This window comes from Neopsephotus bourkii, unplaced genomic scaffold (genome assembly GCF_033783945.1).
Source record: "Neopsephotus bourkii isolate Nb327-2 ecotype Australia unplaced genomic scaffold, CSIRO-AGI_Nbou_v1 NB_284, whole genome shotgun sequence".
In the NCBI taxonomy this organism is placed as follows: Eukaryota; Metazoa; Chordata; class Aves; order Psittaciformes; family Psittacidae; genus Neopsephotus; species Neopsephotus bourkii.
In genome coordinates this window covers 1,268,630-1,281,136 of record NW_026900793.1, presented here as the reverse complement: position 1 = coordinate 1,281,136, position 12,507 = coordinate 1,268,630, and the positions used below count along the sequence as shown (strand labels likewise).

The 12,507-nt window shown below is 51.9% G+C and overlaps 2 protein-coding genes across 6 annotated transcripts in view; one reads left to right on the top strand and one right to left on the bottom strand.

The window, feature by feature from the left end:
- Positions 1 to 465: 465 nt before the first annotated feature.
- TNNC1 (troponin C1, slow skeletal and cardiac type) lies at positions 466 to 6,383 on the bottom strand. The gene is made up of 6 exons (XM_061347023.1): positions 6,277 to 6,383; positions 2,727 to 2,757; positions 2,284 to 2,430; positions 1,496 to 1,610; positions 1,252 to 1,388; positions 466 to 626 (listed from the first exon to the last, which is right to left on the bottom strand). The coding sequence occupies exons 1-6, from the start codon at positions 6,298 to 6,300 to the stop codon at positions 595 to 597; spliced, it is 486 nt and encodes a 161-aa protein (XP_061203007.1). The 5' UTR covers positions 6,301 to 6,383; the 3' UTR covers positions 466 to 594.
- Positions 6,384 to 11,014: 4,631 nt separating this feature from the next.
- The window catches only part of NISCH (nischarin), a 29,865-nt gene continuing 28,372 nt past the window's right edge, over positions 11,015 to 12,507 (top strand). For 2 of the 5 annotated variants that reach the window (XR_009724518.1, XM_061347019.1), the window contains exon 1: positions 11,015 to 11,270. Coding sequence is in view for 4 of the 5 variants with exons in the window: in XM_061347019.1 (XP_061203003.1) it covers positions 11,184 to 11,270 (87 nt within the window). In the remaining variant the exon portion in view is untranslated. The remainder of the gene's footprint in view (positions 11,271 to 12,507) is intronic. The other 3 variants (XM_061347017.1, XM_061347016.1, XM_061347020.1) reach the window with 2 other exon arrangements.

The following is a 12,507-nucleotide window of genomic DNA, read 5'->3' as shown; positions in this document are numbered from 1 at the left end:
AGGGCACTTTTTGCTCAAATGAACGTGATTTCTGAGGGAAAAGTGGGTGTTCTGGCCATTGCAGCAAGGCTCCCATTCGGGGCTGCTGCCGTTTGCCCCTTGGCAGGCTGGGTAGGATGGGAGGGGTGCACCCAGTCTGGCATAGGAACGGCCTTTATTCATGGTCCCAAAGAAAACAGGGTGTCTTTCTGCATGCGCCGCGGGGTGGCAGGAAGGGGGGTCCCCTCAGAACACAGGGAGTTCAGGGATGGCATAAGTGGTTGTTAATTCACATTTCGATGCTCCAGTTAAACCAGCAGGAACCGGTTCTGGATCCTGAGCGTGCTCACCGTGGCAGGGGTGAGGTGATGCAACACGACAGCTCCCATGGCCCTGTTGGCCCAGCTTTGCCAGTGGGGCAGCCGGGGCAGAGCTCTCGCTAAGCCTCCAAGGAACAACCATCGGAGGCACTCGCTATTAACACGTTTTATTTTCCCAGCGGCCACCCTTCTCAGCACTCAGTCTTCATGCCGGTAGCCAGGGGACGTAGCCAAGGAGGGGAGATGCAGAGCTTGAGGGGTCCGGGAGATGCGGGCTGTCCATCTGGCCTCAGGTTTATTCAACTCCCTTCATAAACTCCAGGAACTCTGCCAAGGGAAGACATCGGAGACACGGGGTGTGAGGTGGGACTCAAGTGCCCTCGCGGCTGCCAAGCGCGCTCTTGGCCGGTTTCCCCAGCCCCGGCTCCTCTTCCATCACCCCAGTGTGCGAGAGGCTGCGGGGGGATGGCTACTGCTCCTCTGAGTGTGGCGAGGGCTCCTCGTGACTCCGGATGGAAATGTCACTGGAGCCCAGCATCGCCCTAGGCAGCCACCAAAATGCCAGGGGTGAGCGCACGGGGTGAGATGTGGCCATCAGCAGCTCAGCCCAGAAATGGCCTGGGGGTCTTTGCAGCAGCACTGCCTTCAAAGATACGGCCCTTCAGAGTGCTTGTGTTCGGGGGGCAGGAGGGGATGGGCAGGTCTCTGGTGGAAAGCAGCATTGCTTCAGTGCAGGCTGGTTTGGGAACTTGGGAATAGTTAAGGCAACGCCAGGACCTTGCTACCCTTTTGCTAGCCTAAGAAACCCCCCATCCCTGCGCGAACACTGGCTGTGGTGAGGTGTGCTGCCTGCATGGCTCGTGCCTGGCCAAGAAGATGACCAAGGCCTTGGGAGGTGCCTGGGGAACACTCAAGGGCTTGTGACCAAACTGCATGCAAGGAAGAGCCATACCATCATAGTCAATCCTGCCGTCATTGTTTTTATCCCCATCTCTCATCAGTTCTTCTATGTCATCTTCAGTGATGGTCTCTCCCGTTGCCTGCAGCATGATCTTCAGCTCCTCGAGGTCAATGTAGCCATCAGCATTTCTGTGTGAGGACAGGAGAGCTCAGGAGCAGAGCAGCACCCTGGGGAGGGGGGGCAGGACAGTTGCACTGCTCCCACACCCCTGCCATGCTCTGCTCATGGCTCTTACTTATCAAACATCCTGAAGAGGTCTGAGAGTTCCTCTTCAGTTTTTCCTTTGCTGTCATCTTTCATACACCGGACCATCATAACAAGGAACTCATCAAAGTCTACAGTGCCGCTGCCTGTAGGTGGAATTAACACCATCAGCTCATGCTACAGTGGGTGGAGAGGCAAGGCAAAATGAGGGATTGTGCTTCACTTCAGTAAGCAAGGACCAACACTCCAGAGAGCAGCCCTGCAGCAAGAAGCAGCTTTCAGGATGCAGGAGTGAGTGAGTCCCTGCACTGACTTCATCACTGATTTTTTACCTTTTGCACTCGTTTTGCCAGGGCAAAACGAGCCAAAAGTCCTACTGAAAGCACTGGTGAATGGAAATTTCTGCTATGGAGGTACCTGTCCATCTCACCCAGGTATTAATAATAACAGCTCCAGAAGGCAGGTATTCATGCAGTGTGGTACTGTTGTTTTCAGGCAAGAAATGAAAACAACTATGGCATTGATTTTTAACTGTGCTTTTAGTTTCCACTTTTTAGTATGGTATTTCTGCCCCCCTTGCACACAGGGGATTTTGTTAGGTGTGATGGCCAGTAGACTGATCCAATCAGTACTGACAGGGGTTTGTGTGTGCAATCTAGCAGTGAAAGACTTTCCTGAGGACAGAATCCTGTGGCATTTCTGAACTGTCAGTTGCTACAGATGCTCAGCACTCCCAACCCACACCATGCCCCCCATGCCTGCAGACATGGGGATGGTGCTAGGGAAAGCACCCCAAGAGAAGAAAGCCAAGTCTCTCACCATCCTCATCCACCTCATCTATCATCTCCTGCAGCTCTTCAGGGGTTGGGTTCTGCCCCAGCATCCGCATCACCTTCCCCAGCTCCTTGGTGCTGATGCAACCATCCTCTGCACCCAGCACGAAGATGTCAAAGGCAGCCTTGAACTCTGGGGAGAGAAGTAAGAGACGTTGGGGGGTCTTGCTCCACATCCTAACCTCTGCAGGGCAGAGGGCTCACCCCAGGCACAGCCTCCCCTGCCTGTGCACCGCAGCACTGCCTGAGCATCACATGGTGCAGACACCCAGGCACGTGCACAGAAACAGCCTTGCTTGAAATGCTGGTGGATCACAGTTCCTTTGGCCAGTCTGCCCACAGCATTGGGGTGTAATTGCTGAGGCAGGCTGGGCTGCTGGCCAGGGAGCTCATCTTTGGGCTGTGGTCTCAGGTTAAAGGTACACCTACCATTTTTTTGCTCTTCTGTCAGCTGCTCAACCTGTAAGGTAAAGAGACCCAGTCATTTTGTTGCATCAGCATCACTACTTGTTAAAAGGACATGTTGTTTGTTCATCAGCCTTGTCACGGAACCCTCACAGCAGTCACCCTCATGGACTATGGGTTATAGGACACCACAACTTCCTGTAGTCTAAGAGGTTCTTCCCCTTAAACAAAGTTACTCCCAATTGCTTTGAAGTGAGTATGGTTTCTCTGGGGCGGCAGCAGCTGGTACACAGCCTTTGCACAAGCAGGGGAGACCCTCGGGGAAAAGTGTTTGTCAACCTTTTGAGGATAATGCCTTGTGGCTGGCAGGCTTCACAGTGGGATGGCTGCAGTGCTGAGGGGCCTTTGCATATGGGCTGAGGCCAGGTCAGATGTGGGATGTGCGAGGGAGGTCCCCAGGGTCCCTGGGGGTTGTTTTTCAGGCCAAGGTTCAGGGAACTCCCTGCACTATCCAGAGCATCAAGAGCTGGTCTATTTCTATCCAAATCGGTGTTTATTACAAAGGTTTCTGCCTCTGATGGGAGCTTCTGCTCTCTTTAGCGTGTTTTGGGTATCTCCCTGAAGAAACGGCCCGTGGAGCATTAGCTGAAACGGGCTGGCAGATTGTTCCCAAACCATGCCCTACATCATTCTGTGCAGGCAGTCAATGGGAGCTTATTAGTTAGCATTAATTAATTACAATAACCAATGAGAGAGCAAAGAGGAATCTGTCAGCTCTGTGTCATATCTCTTTAAGTGCATTTCTGTCTTTGGCTGATGTCTCCTTCCTATCATCCCTGAGCAAGCAGTCCACATCACCCATTCCTCAACCCCACAACCCGAACTTGTGGCACCTTGCCTTTAAGGGAAGGCCGATGCTTCTGCCCCAGAGAACACTAGTTTTACAAAAGCCATCTGGAAGTCCTTCCCACTTGCAGCAAGAGGCAGGAAAAGTGCTTTTCCTTAGTGGGATAGAGCCTGCGGGAAGCAGACAGCGAGCTTTACCCACTCCCCACACACAAGGAGGTCAGAAGGCACTAAAGACAGTGTTAGGATTGACATTGCGGGAGGGAGCCCAAGCCCACTGTGGCCCTGGTGCTGCTCAAGGCAGGCAAGTCATTGCTGCCCCTTCACAGCTATGGTTTGGGCAGAGCCCTCTGCCGCTGTCCTGCTGCTCGGGTACATGACTCACTTGGTGCATTGGCTATTTATAAGCCTGGGTGCGAGCGGTGCTGCAGATAAAGATGAGCTCCCTGATTGTTCCCAGGCTTTGGTATTTATCCTTGCAGCCCTTTATCTGGACACTTGTCCCTAGCACTGTTCTTAGTGCCGCTTAACAGAGCCTAAAAATGTTCCCAAAATAGCTTTGTGTTTGCACACCCTTATCTAGGCATGAGTGGGCAAGATGAAAATCCATTGGGTTCTCTGGCTGCACGTAGGGAATTTGGCATAAATGCAATATTAATATATGCCATTAGCATGCAGCAAATGAAGAAATACTCACATTTGAAGCTTCCTTGACTGCTCAAGTGATAGATGTGTAGCTATGCTATATGTAATTTAGTACATTATAACCACAGCTTGACACTTTCGTTAGAGAGGTGTCTCTTGAGCTGTTCATAGTACCCTCTGGACACAGGTACCCTTTGCACCTTTATTCCCCCTTTTCTGTTCACACTACAGGGACAGGTCTCTCTGGCTGTGGTATGGGAAGGCAAAGCACTAAGCTCACAGCACTGCAGCAGCCATGGTAACCCCAAATCTGCTGTATTCTGCTTCTATCAGCTCTTCTTCATCCCGTGTTCCAGTTGGAAGTCAGATGCAAACTTAAGTTCTTGGATTTGTTTTCAAGGTAGATGTTTTGGGGAATATATCCATTAAAAAGCTGCTTGTCTCACCTGTGCCTGCCTTGATCTTGTTTTGCCTCTGTGAAGGTGCTGGCAGTTAATGCCCAGGATTCAAGGCTCACATTTGTCAGTGTGCCCCCACCTTTAAATCAGCAGCAAAATCCTTATGGAAGTCCATTGGGTATTTTGTGTGGCCCATTTCCCTGTGTTTGGGGTAAGATTTTGGTATCTGGGGTAGGAACTTAGGGTGGTTGTCTATTGCTGCAGTTACTTCTCAGCTAAATTCCTCTGTTGTCCAGCTCCACTAAAGCCCCCAGGCTTCGGGTGGGGATGACCTTCACATATGGGGAAAGCCTGGGGAGAGAGGCTGGAGCTTGCATGTAGGGAACTCTTTCTTTGTGGGGCTCTCCACCCAAGCTGCAAGACTCTGTGGGCATCACCAGCTTGCAGAGCACTTCAGCCTTTCTCCCTAATGACAGGCATGATGTCCCCAAGCGATGAGAGGACCCGTGCCTTGAGCCTCAGAGAATATATTTAATTGCAAAGCTTAATTACAGAGATCTGGATTTTCTTTGATTTTACAGGTCACATTTTCCCCCCTTTTGGAGGTGTTGGTATGGAGACTGTTTTACTGTTCAGCCTTTCCCGAGCCTTTTCACACTATTAGGATCACTAGAAGGGTTTCTAGTGCACGAGGTTCAGTGCTGACCAAAAGACAGAAGAGGTGTGAGCATTGTGGTTTGTTTCTTCAGTAATGTGTCAAGCACTATCTTCCCTCTAAAAACCATTGAATTCAAGGAGGACTTGTATAATATATCTTTTGAGCCTCAGATAAAATCAAACCTTGCCAACTATATATTAAAAGAAGAAAAAGTTGCCAAAAAGCTCTTTTTTTAACTGCAGTTACGGCAGGGGCACAGTAGCAATCCATGCAATCCACAATCTATTTTCATCCTTATTCCACTCCTGTATCACTGTCTGTCTACATGACGAAACAATGCAGTGTTCTTATTACAGATCAGATAGTTTGGGTTTACACAGTGAGTGCAGCATGCAGCTGTGTAAGTTAAAATAGCCATCAGGATGCTCTGCGTGCCCTGAGAGCATAGCTCACATTCTGGATTTCTGCAGGGCACATAGCAGCAGCGCCAAAGAAGAGGAGGATATTTGGAAATAACTTTAAAAAGCCAAAGGGGTCTTTAAATCTCCCCAAAAAATCCTCAGCTAAGGAAGGGGAAACGTAGCAGTGGCAGAATTATAACGCACTAGAAAGAAGAGGGTGAGGTTTAAACCATATAAATACTTTCATTTCATGGGAAGCGCTGCTTTGCTTTGTCCAGGCTAAAACCAGCAGCCACCTTTTACACCGTCAAGATTCTGTTGAGGTTTATAGCTTCACCTACAGGCCATGTCCCTTCCCACAGTGAGGAGCCAGGGGATAATAACGTTGCAGCACAGTTGAGACCTTCACGCTTACAAGAGGAGCGTGAAACCTTCAGAGCCATCAGTGGGAAAAGTCTGAGCCCTGGATAGCGATGTTGATTAAAAGTTGCCTCCCTCATTTGCTTTTCTCCATTGAATGAACTCCATCACAGTTTGAGGGAATCTACTACAAAATTCCTGAAAACCCTTTAAAACTCCTATCCCCCCCCCCCCCCCCGAATCACATCCCAGAAGGAGGTACTTACCGCTGCCTTATAAATGTCATCCATGGCTGGAGAGGGTGGGCAAGGGGCTGAGGAATGTCACACAGTGCCGGCTCTGCCCCTGCGAGCCTGGCTGATATAGGGGTCTGCCCGCCCCGGGGGATGTGGCCAGCCCACCGGCAGCCCCACACACCAATCCCCATCCCATCCTCCTCCCCACAGGAATGCCTCGCCTGCGTGCCTTGGGATGGGGACACTGCCGAGCCCAGGGCTGGCATGTCCGGGGCCAGCCCCAGTCCCACTGCGGGGCTCCCTCGTGACTGATGCGGGAACAAGCGAGCGGTTTCAGCAGGGGTATTTGGTGTTACGGTATTTGGTTGTCCTGACTGGAAGCATGCCACCACGGCACCTCCACCTCCCGTGTCTTCCTCCTTTAGAAGCTGCATTAGAAAGATTATACTGTGCTTAATTAAACTGGGTAACACAGAAAGCCATGCCTCCCAAAATATCCCTGTCCGGCAGCAAATGTTCTCGGGAGCAGTGAAACAGGGGGTGTCGGGGGCTCCCTGTCCCCTCTGACGGCTGTCTCCAAACCCATGGGGGACATGCAGCCGGTGCCAGTGTCCACAGAGGAGCTGATGCCATGTGCGTGTGGGTGCTGCGGGCAGGGAGGATGTGCAGTCCTGCTGCCATGGTGAGAAGCGTGGAGGCAGATGGAGCTTTGCCTCCGTTTTCTGCTTTTAACTGGGGCTGCCAGATGAGGGGTAGGAGGGATGAGGATGGCTATCAACTCTGCTTGATTTCAGAGATCATTCCCGATCCTATAGGAAACCAGGACTCCCTTCACCCAAAGCAGCGAGCTGACCTGTCCCCACTGCAGATGGGGAGAATCCACGTTCCTGGATTTATCATGAATTTATCCCACCGTTGTGGAGAGCAAAACATACCAAAGGCCTCCAAACAACGAGCAGTGTTTTCTTAGCACAGGGAAAACCCTTTTAATCCACAGCAATCAAAGCAAAACCGCTCTTTAGGTGATTCAGGACTCCCTCTTGTGTCCAAAGGAGCCAAAGGATGGCTCTGGTGTCTCAGGGTGACAAAGTCCCATCTTCTTTAGCGAGCCAGAAAATCCTATGAATGCAGCTGTCAGGTTTCATCTCCTCTAAAAATCCCTTCACCCTTTAATAGAACTCGTGTTGCATGAAAAGCCTGCTGTCCCTATGTAACACCTAGCCAGAGTGGTGTTACCCAGTGACCCAGGTGGCATCAGCATGGAGTGAGGGTGCAGGTGAGCACAGAACCATGTCCCCACACCGCAGCCCCCCAGGTTTTGCCATCCTGGAAGACTAATTTGCTATAGAGCCTCTCAGGAACTGTGGTCCTGTGGGTGCCCACTGATTTACCCAGGCTTCAGCAGGACTCTGCCTCTTCTCAGCATGATGCTGGTAAATATTCCTTAAAGAAATTACTTTTTGAAGCACATTAATCTTCAGAATTGGAATATATTAATACTTTGGTTGCCTTGAACATAGAAAAGGCAGGGAAAGCTTCAAACAGAAGCTGTTATTTTGCTAAGGGCATCGGAGCCTGTCCTTAAGTGAGGGAACAGGCTGGGATGGGGAACCTGCTGTCTCCCAGTGCTGAACCATCACCCAGTCCCTCTTGAGTACCCCCATGGAGGCCTTCTCAGTGAAGTGCTGCCCCAAGACAAACCCGACCCCAAGGCTGCTTCCTCCCACCTTGGGACCCCCTGTGGCAGGTGCTGGCTCCAGGCAGAGGGTGAGGAATGGTGCCTGGCCCTGTCCTTCCATCCTGGGTGGCAATGGCTCTGAGTCATCCCCCTGCAAACAGCCCCTGGGATGCATCAGAATATATCTAGGGTGATGCATGGTGGGAGCAGGACCTCTAACATTGCCTTCAAAGGAATGCAGCCATGCTCCAGGAACACCTGGGATGAAATCCAAGTCGGGATGTGGAAGAAGGGCCTTTGTCGGCTTAGAGATGGGAAATCTGGGCCACTGCCACCACACACACTGACATGGGAAATGCGCACTTCTGCACACGCCCAGTGCAAATAGACACTTACAAAACACAGGTATGCCTAGAGGGGAAGGATGGAATCCATCTGGCACGGTGCATGTGAGGGGCATCATGCCAGCCCCGGCATCCCTGCTTGCTGCTTGGAACCAAAACTTCCAGCATCCCCTGGCTCTCTGAAGCGGTTTGCTTACAAAAGAAGTGGAAATTGGAGTTTTGTAGAGAAACCCCGAGCCTCTTGTGCAGATGTAGGGGAAGGCTGCTGGGGCAGGTATGGGGTGTCCTGGGGAAACCATCCCTGCTGTTTCCCTCCTCCCTGCACCAAACCCACAGCAGAGCTGGAGCAGGGCTATCTATAGCCTAAGGAGGACTGCCAGCACAAATGCCCTTAATATGGGTGCGTGGCCGGCTCGGCAGCACACTGACTGTCACTGCAGTTAGGTATGGCACTTTAGCTCAGGCTTCAGCTGCATCCTGACATGCTGTGGAACCTGTCAGTCAATCCAAGGTACCAAGACAAGCAGAAGGAAGGGTTTATTGCACTTTTCCCCCAAAACCTCAGTTCAGGTTTTCCTTTCCAAGCACTGCAAAACAAGAAGTGGCATCCTTGAGGTCAAATATAAAGGAACAAAATGCAGAAGCACAACTAAGCTGCAACTTTATTCGAGGTCAGGGTTTTTTGCAGGGCTCTCCTTGGGCAGTCTGTTATGGCTCCAAACAGCAGCAAAATGCTCCAGCTCCCTCTTTCTTGTGCAGGGCACCTGGCTCCAAGCAGGGCCAGACCCACTGACAATGAAGCCTTGCAATTTACTGCTACCTAAATCCTCCTTGGAGGACTTTCGTTGAATGAGCCCGTTTGCTCATTTCCCCAGCTGCATTGCTCCTGTTGATGCATCTTCCCTGGGAGCCAGGGCAGGGCTGTCACACCATGAGCCACCTCAGTGCCTGCCGGCATTGACTGCTTTATGAAGAGTACAGACCAAGAACAACAGACACACGAGTGCTGCAAACTGTTCTTTAATTAAGGAGATGGGACATTCAGAGGAAGCTTAATTAAAGTTGCTCTCTGTAAGCACTTATTACCTCCTCAAGAGGCTTAGCTCAGCGGCAGCTCCTGCTGATGCTGGAACAGTGCTTGGAAATCCCTCTTGGGCTGCCTTTACTATGCGTGTTTTCTCCTCACCCACATCATCCTTTGGCTGAGTCCATCACCAAAGGAAGGTGTTTCGCACACAAAATAAAATCAGAGTGCTTTTTGCGAGCTCCGTTTGCAGAGGTGTGTTTATTTGTCTGCCTCCTGGTCCCCGTTGCATCTGCCAGATGCCAGCATTTCCTGCTGTAGCATTACTGCCTCTGCACCACAGCTCCCATTCTGTCCAGATGACTTTGAAAGCCACACATGCACGCAAGGCGTTTGCCACTTCTTTTGCTATTATTATTAATGACACTCCACTGGAGCTAACTGCATCCCCTAAGGAGGGACAGAGTGTGATCACCTTTGTTTTGTGGGAGGGTGCTTTTTCACTCAAACCTCCTGTGACTGCCCCTTAGGGCAGCTTGGGTTCACACTGAAAAGGCTTTGGAGGATGTGCTTAGCATCCTTTAAGATCCTCCACTTCTGTTACAAGTTCTTGGCTAGATCCCTTCAGGGTGCACAGATTTGAAACAGAGTGCACTGAGATAAGCGAAGTTCATAATGTCAGTGAAGTCACCCCAAAAAACACCCGGAGTTCACTCTTAAGCTCACACAGTTCCAAGCCCCTGCCACGGGCAAGGACACCTTCCACTAGACCAGCTTGGTCCAAGCTCTGTCCAACCTGGCCTTGAACACTTCTCTCCCACCTAAAATGACCTTAAGAGATAGGGGTGAAAGGAGTCACTTTGTTTCCTTCCATGTTTGAAGGGGCTCTTGACTCCAGCACCAACCAACACCCTGTGAGGAGGCAGCTGCTGCGGCCTTGCACCATTTGGGGTGCCACCTGGGGCTGGGGCCCATCGCTATGACAGGGACCAGCCATGGCCCCACAGACCCTCCAGCAGGGCAGGGTCCTTTCCTCAGGTATGAGCTGGGCCACCCCAACCCCAGCTCCTCAGCCCTGTTTTTGAAGTGGCACCAGGCAGAGAGGGACTGGCTTTGCCCCCATTAGTTCGATCATTCACAACACCATCATGTGGGGCCATACAGCAGCTGCAGGTTTTGAGAAGGGGAAGGAGACAATCCAAATCAGCCAGTTTTGATGTAAAACAAAGTAAGGTTAAGGGACCGGCACAGAAGACACAGTTCTGGGAACAAAGTGGCAAGATGGACATCGTCAGATCCCCACAGGTGTGTCCAGCAAGGTAATAGCAATGCCTGAAGGCCTGAACCTGAATGCCTGTGACTGTCAGTACTGCAGTGTGCTGCCCGGCGCAGCACTGTACAACTCAGCACTGTACAACTCAGCACAGCACTGCACAGCACAACACTGCCCGTACCCCGCACTGCCCCACACTGCCCCGCATTGCCCCGCACACCGCTGCACTGCCCGTACCCCGCACTGCCCCGCACTGCCCCGCACACCGCTGCACCGCTGGACGCCATGCCTCAGCGCGCCCACCGCCGTGCGTGACGCCACGCGAGCGCCCCCGCGCCCCCGCACCCGAAACACCGCCTCTCCAGGCGACAAGCCCCGCCCCCAGCAACAAGCCCCGCCCTCAACGTCAAGCCCCGCCCTTTCATCCGCTCGTGTCTGCCAATAAAGAGGCAGCGGGCGGGGCGAGCCGCACCCTGAGGGGGTGGCTAAGCCAAGATGGCGGCTGAAGGACAGCGGCCTAAGCTCGGTGCTGGTGCGGACGGCGGTGGCGGCAGCCGGAGGGGTGCGGTGACGGCGTGAGCGCGGCGAAGGCCGGTCCACTGCGGTTCTCGCGGCGTCATGGAGGCGGCGGCAGGGGGCGAGGACGGCGAGGAGCCCCCGCGGGAGGCCCGAGTCCTGGGTTCTGAGCTGGTGGAGACCTACACGGTGCGGGGCTGGAGGGAGTCCTCGCGGGGGCGAGTGGCGAGGCCGTGAGGGACGTGCCGGGGAGGGGATGTGGGGGAGCGGACCCGCGTCGCCGCCGCCTCAGGCAGCCGGCGGGGTACCGGGGGAGCGGGCGAGGCCGGGCTTCGTGCTGACTACCTCTTGCCTGGTGCCGCCGTCTCCAGCCCTGCGCTGGGGAAGCCAGGCAGCGGGTCCCGGCTTTGTACCCGCGGTAAAGCCGGAGCGAGAATAATGTGGCAGAAGTTTGTGAGTGGTTTCTGCCCCTGTGGAGGGACCCGTGCTCTGCGAAACCGGCCGGAAGGTGCCGGGCTGCGGGTCTCGGCCGGCGCAGATCGCCCTGAGCCCATTGGAGCTTTGACACTTCGGGAGAGCTGGTGTTAACAGCACACAGGGGCTGGGTTTGCAGATGTCGTGGTCTTGCTCATATGTTACGTACATATGCGTGTCTAAATGTATGTGTGCATATGATTATGACAGAATTGTCATGGAGTAAACGTGGCTTTTAAAGCTGGACCAGATATAGTAGGAAATCTTCAGGTGAAAATACAGTAAAAATTCTTCTTGAAAAGATAATGTTATTTTCAGAGGAAATGGGATTATTTGGTACAGATAGCTTTTTCTCATACCCTAGGAAGAGGGAAGATTGTCAGCAGTGTGTTTGTTTTGGGGAAGGAATTAAATGTTTGATGTATAACTCGTTTTTCAACTGGTTGCATTCTACCAAGAGTTAATTGGTTTGTTTTTCAGGAAGAAGCTCATCATAAAACAAACCTCAGTATAATTGCAGCCAGAAAACATCTTGAACACACCACCCTTTAGTTATATAACTGAAAAATGTTTGCTTCTCCTTTTAGTGTGATTTGAATGATTATACAGAACGCATGTAATGACACTAGGTTTCTTTCTGCTGTAGGAACCTAAAAGAAAAGGGAGTGGTGGTTTAGAAAGGCAGTATTTGTAAAGCTGCATAATAGTTACAAGTAATATTTCAGGTTACTGACTCTGGAAAGGTACTCACAGAAAACAGAGCAACAGGAGAGTGATTTCCAAGTTTTTTGCAGGACAGAGCATGTGCACAGCTGTAGCCCATGAAGGGTTTAATGCCTTTCCAGTTAATGACCCTTGAAACATCACTGTGTGGGAATTACTGTCAGGTGGTGAGCACCCGTGTTTATAGACAAGAATGCAATGACCATGATGGCTGAAAACTTTAATTTCA

Coding starts and splice junctions, on each gene's coding strand:
- TNNC1 (XM_061347023.1), bottom strand. CDS start 6,300: ATGGATGACATTTATAAGGCAGCG. Junction 1,611..2,283: donor AGATGAGGTGGATGAGGATG/GTGAGAGACTTG, acceptor TTCCACCTACAG/GCAGCGGCACTGTAGACTTT. Junction 627..1,251: donor CGGCAGGATTGACTATGATG/GTATGGCTCTTC, acceptor TTCCCTTGGCAG/AGTTCCTGGAGTTTATGAAG.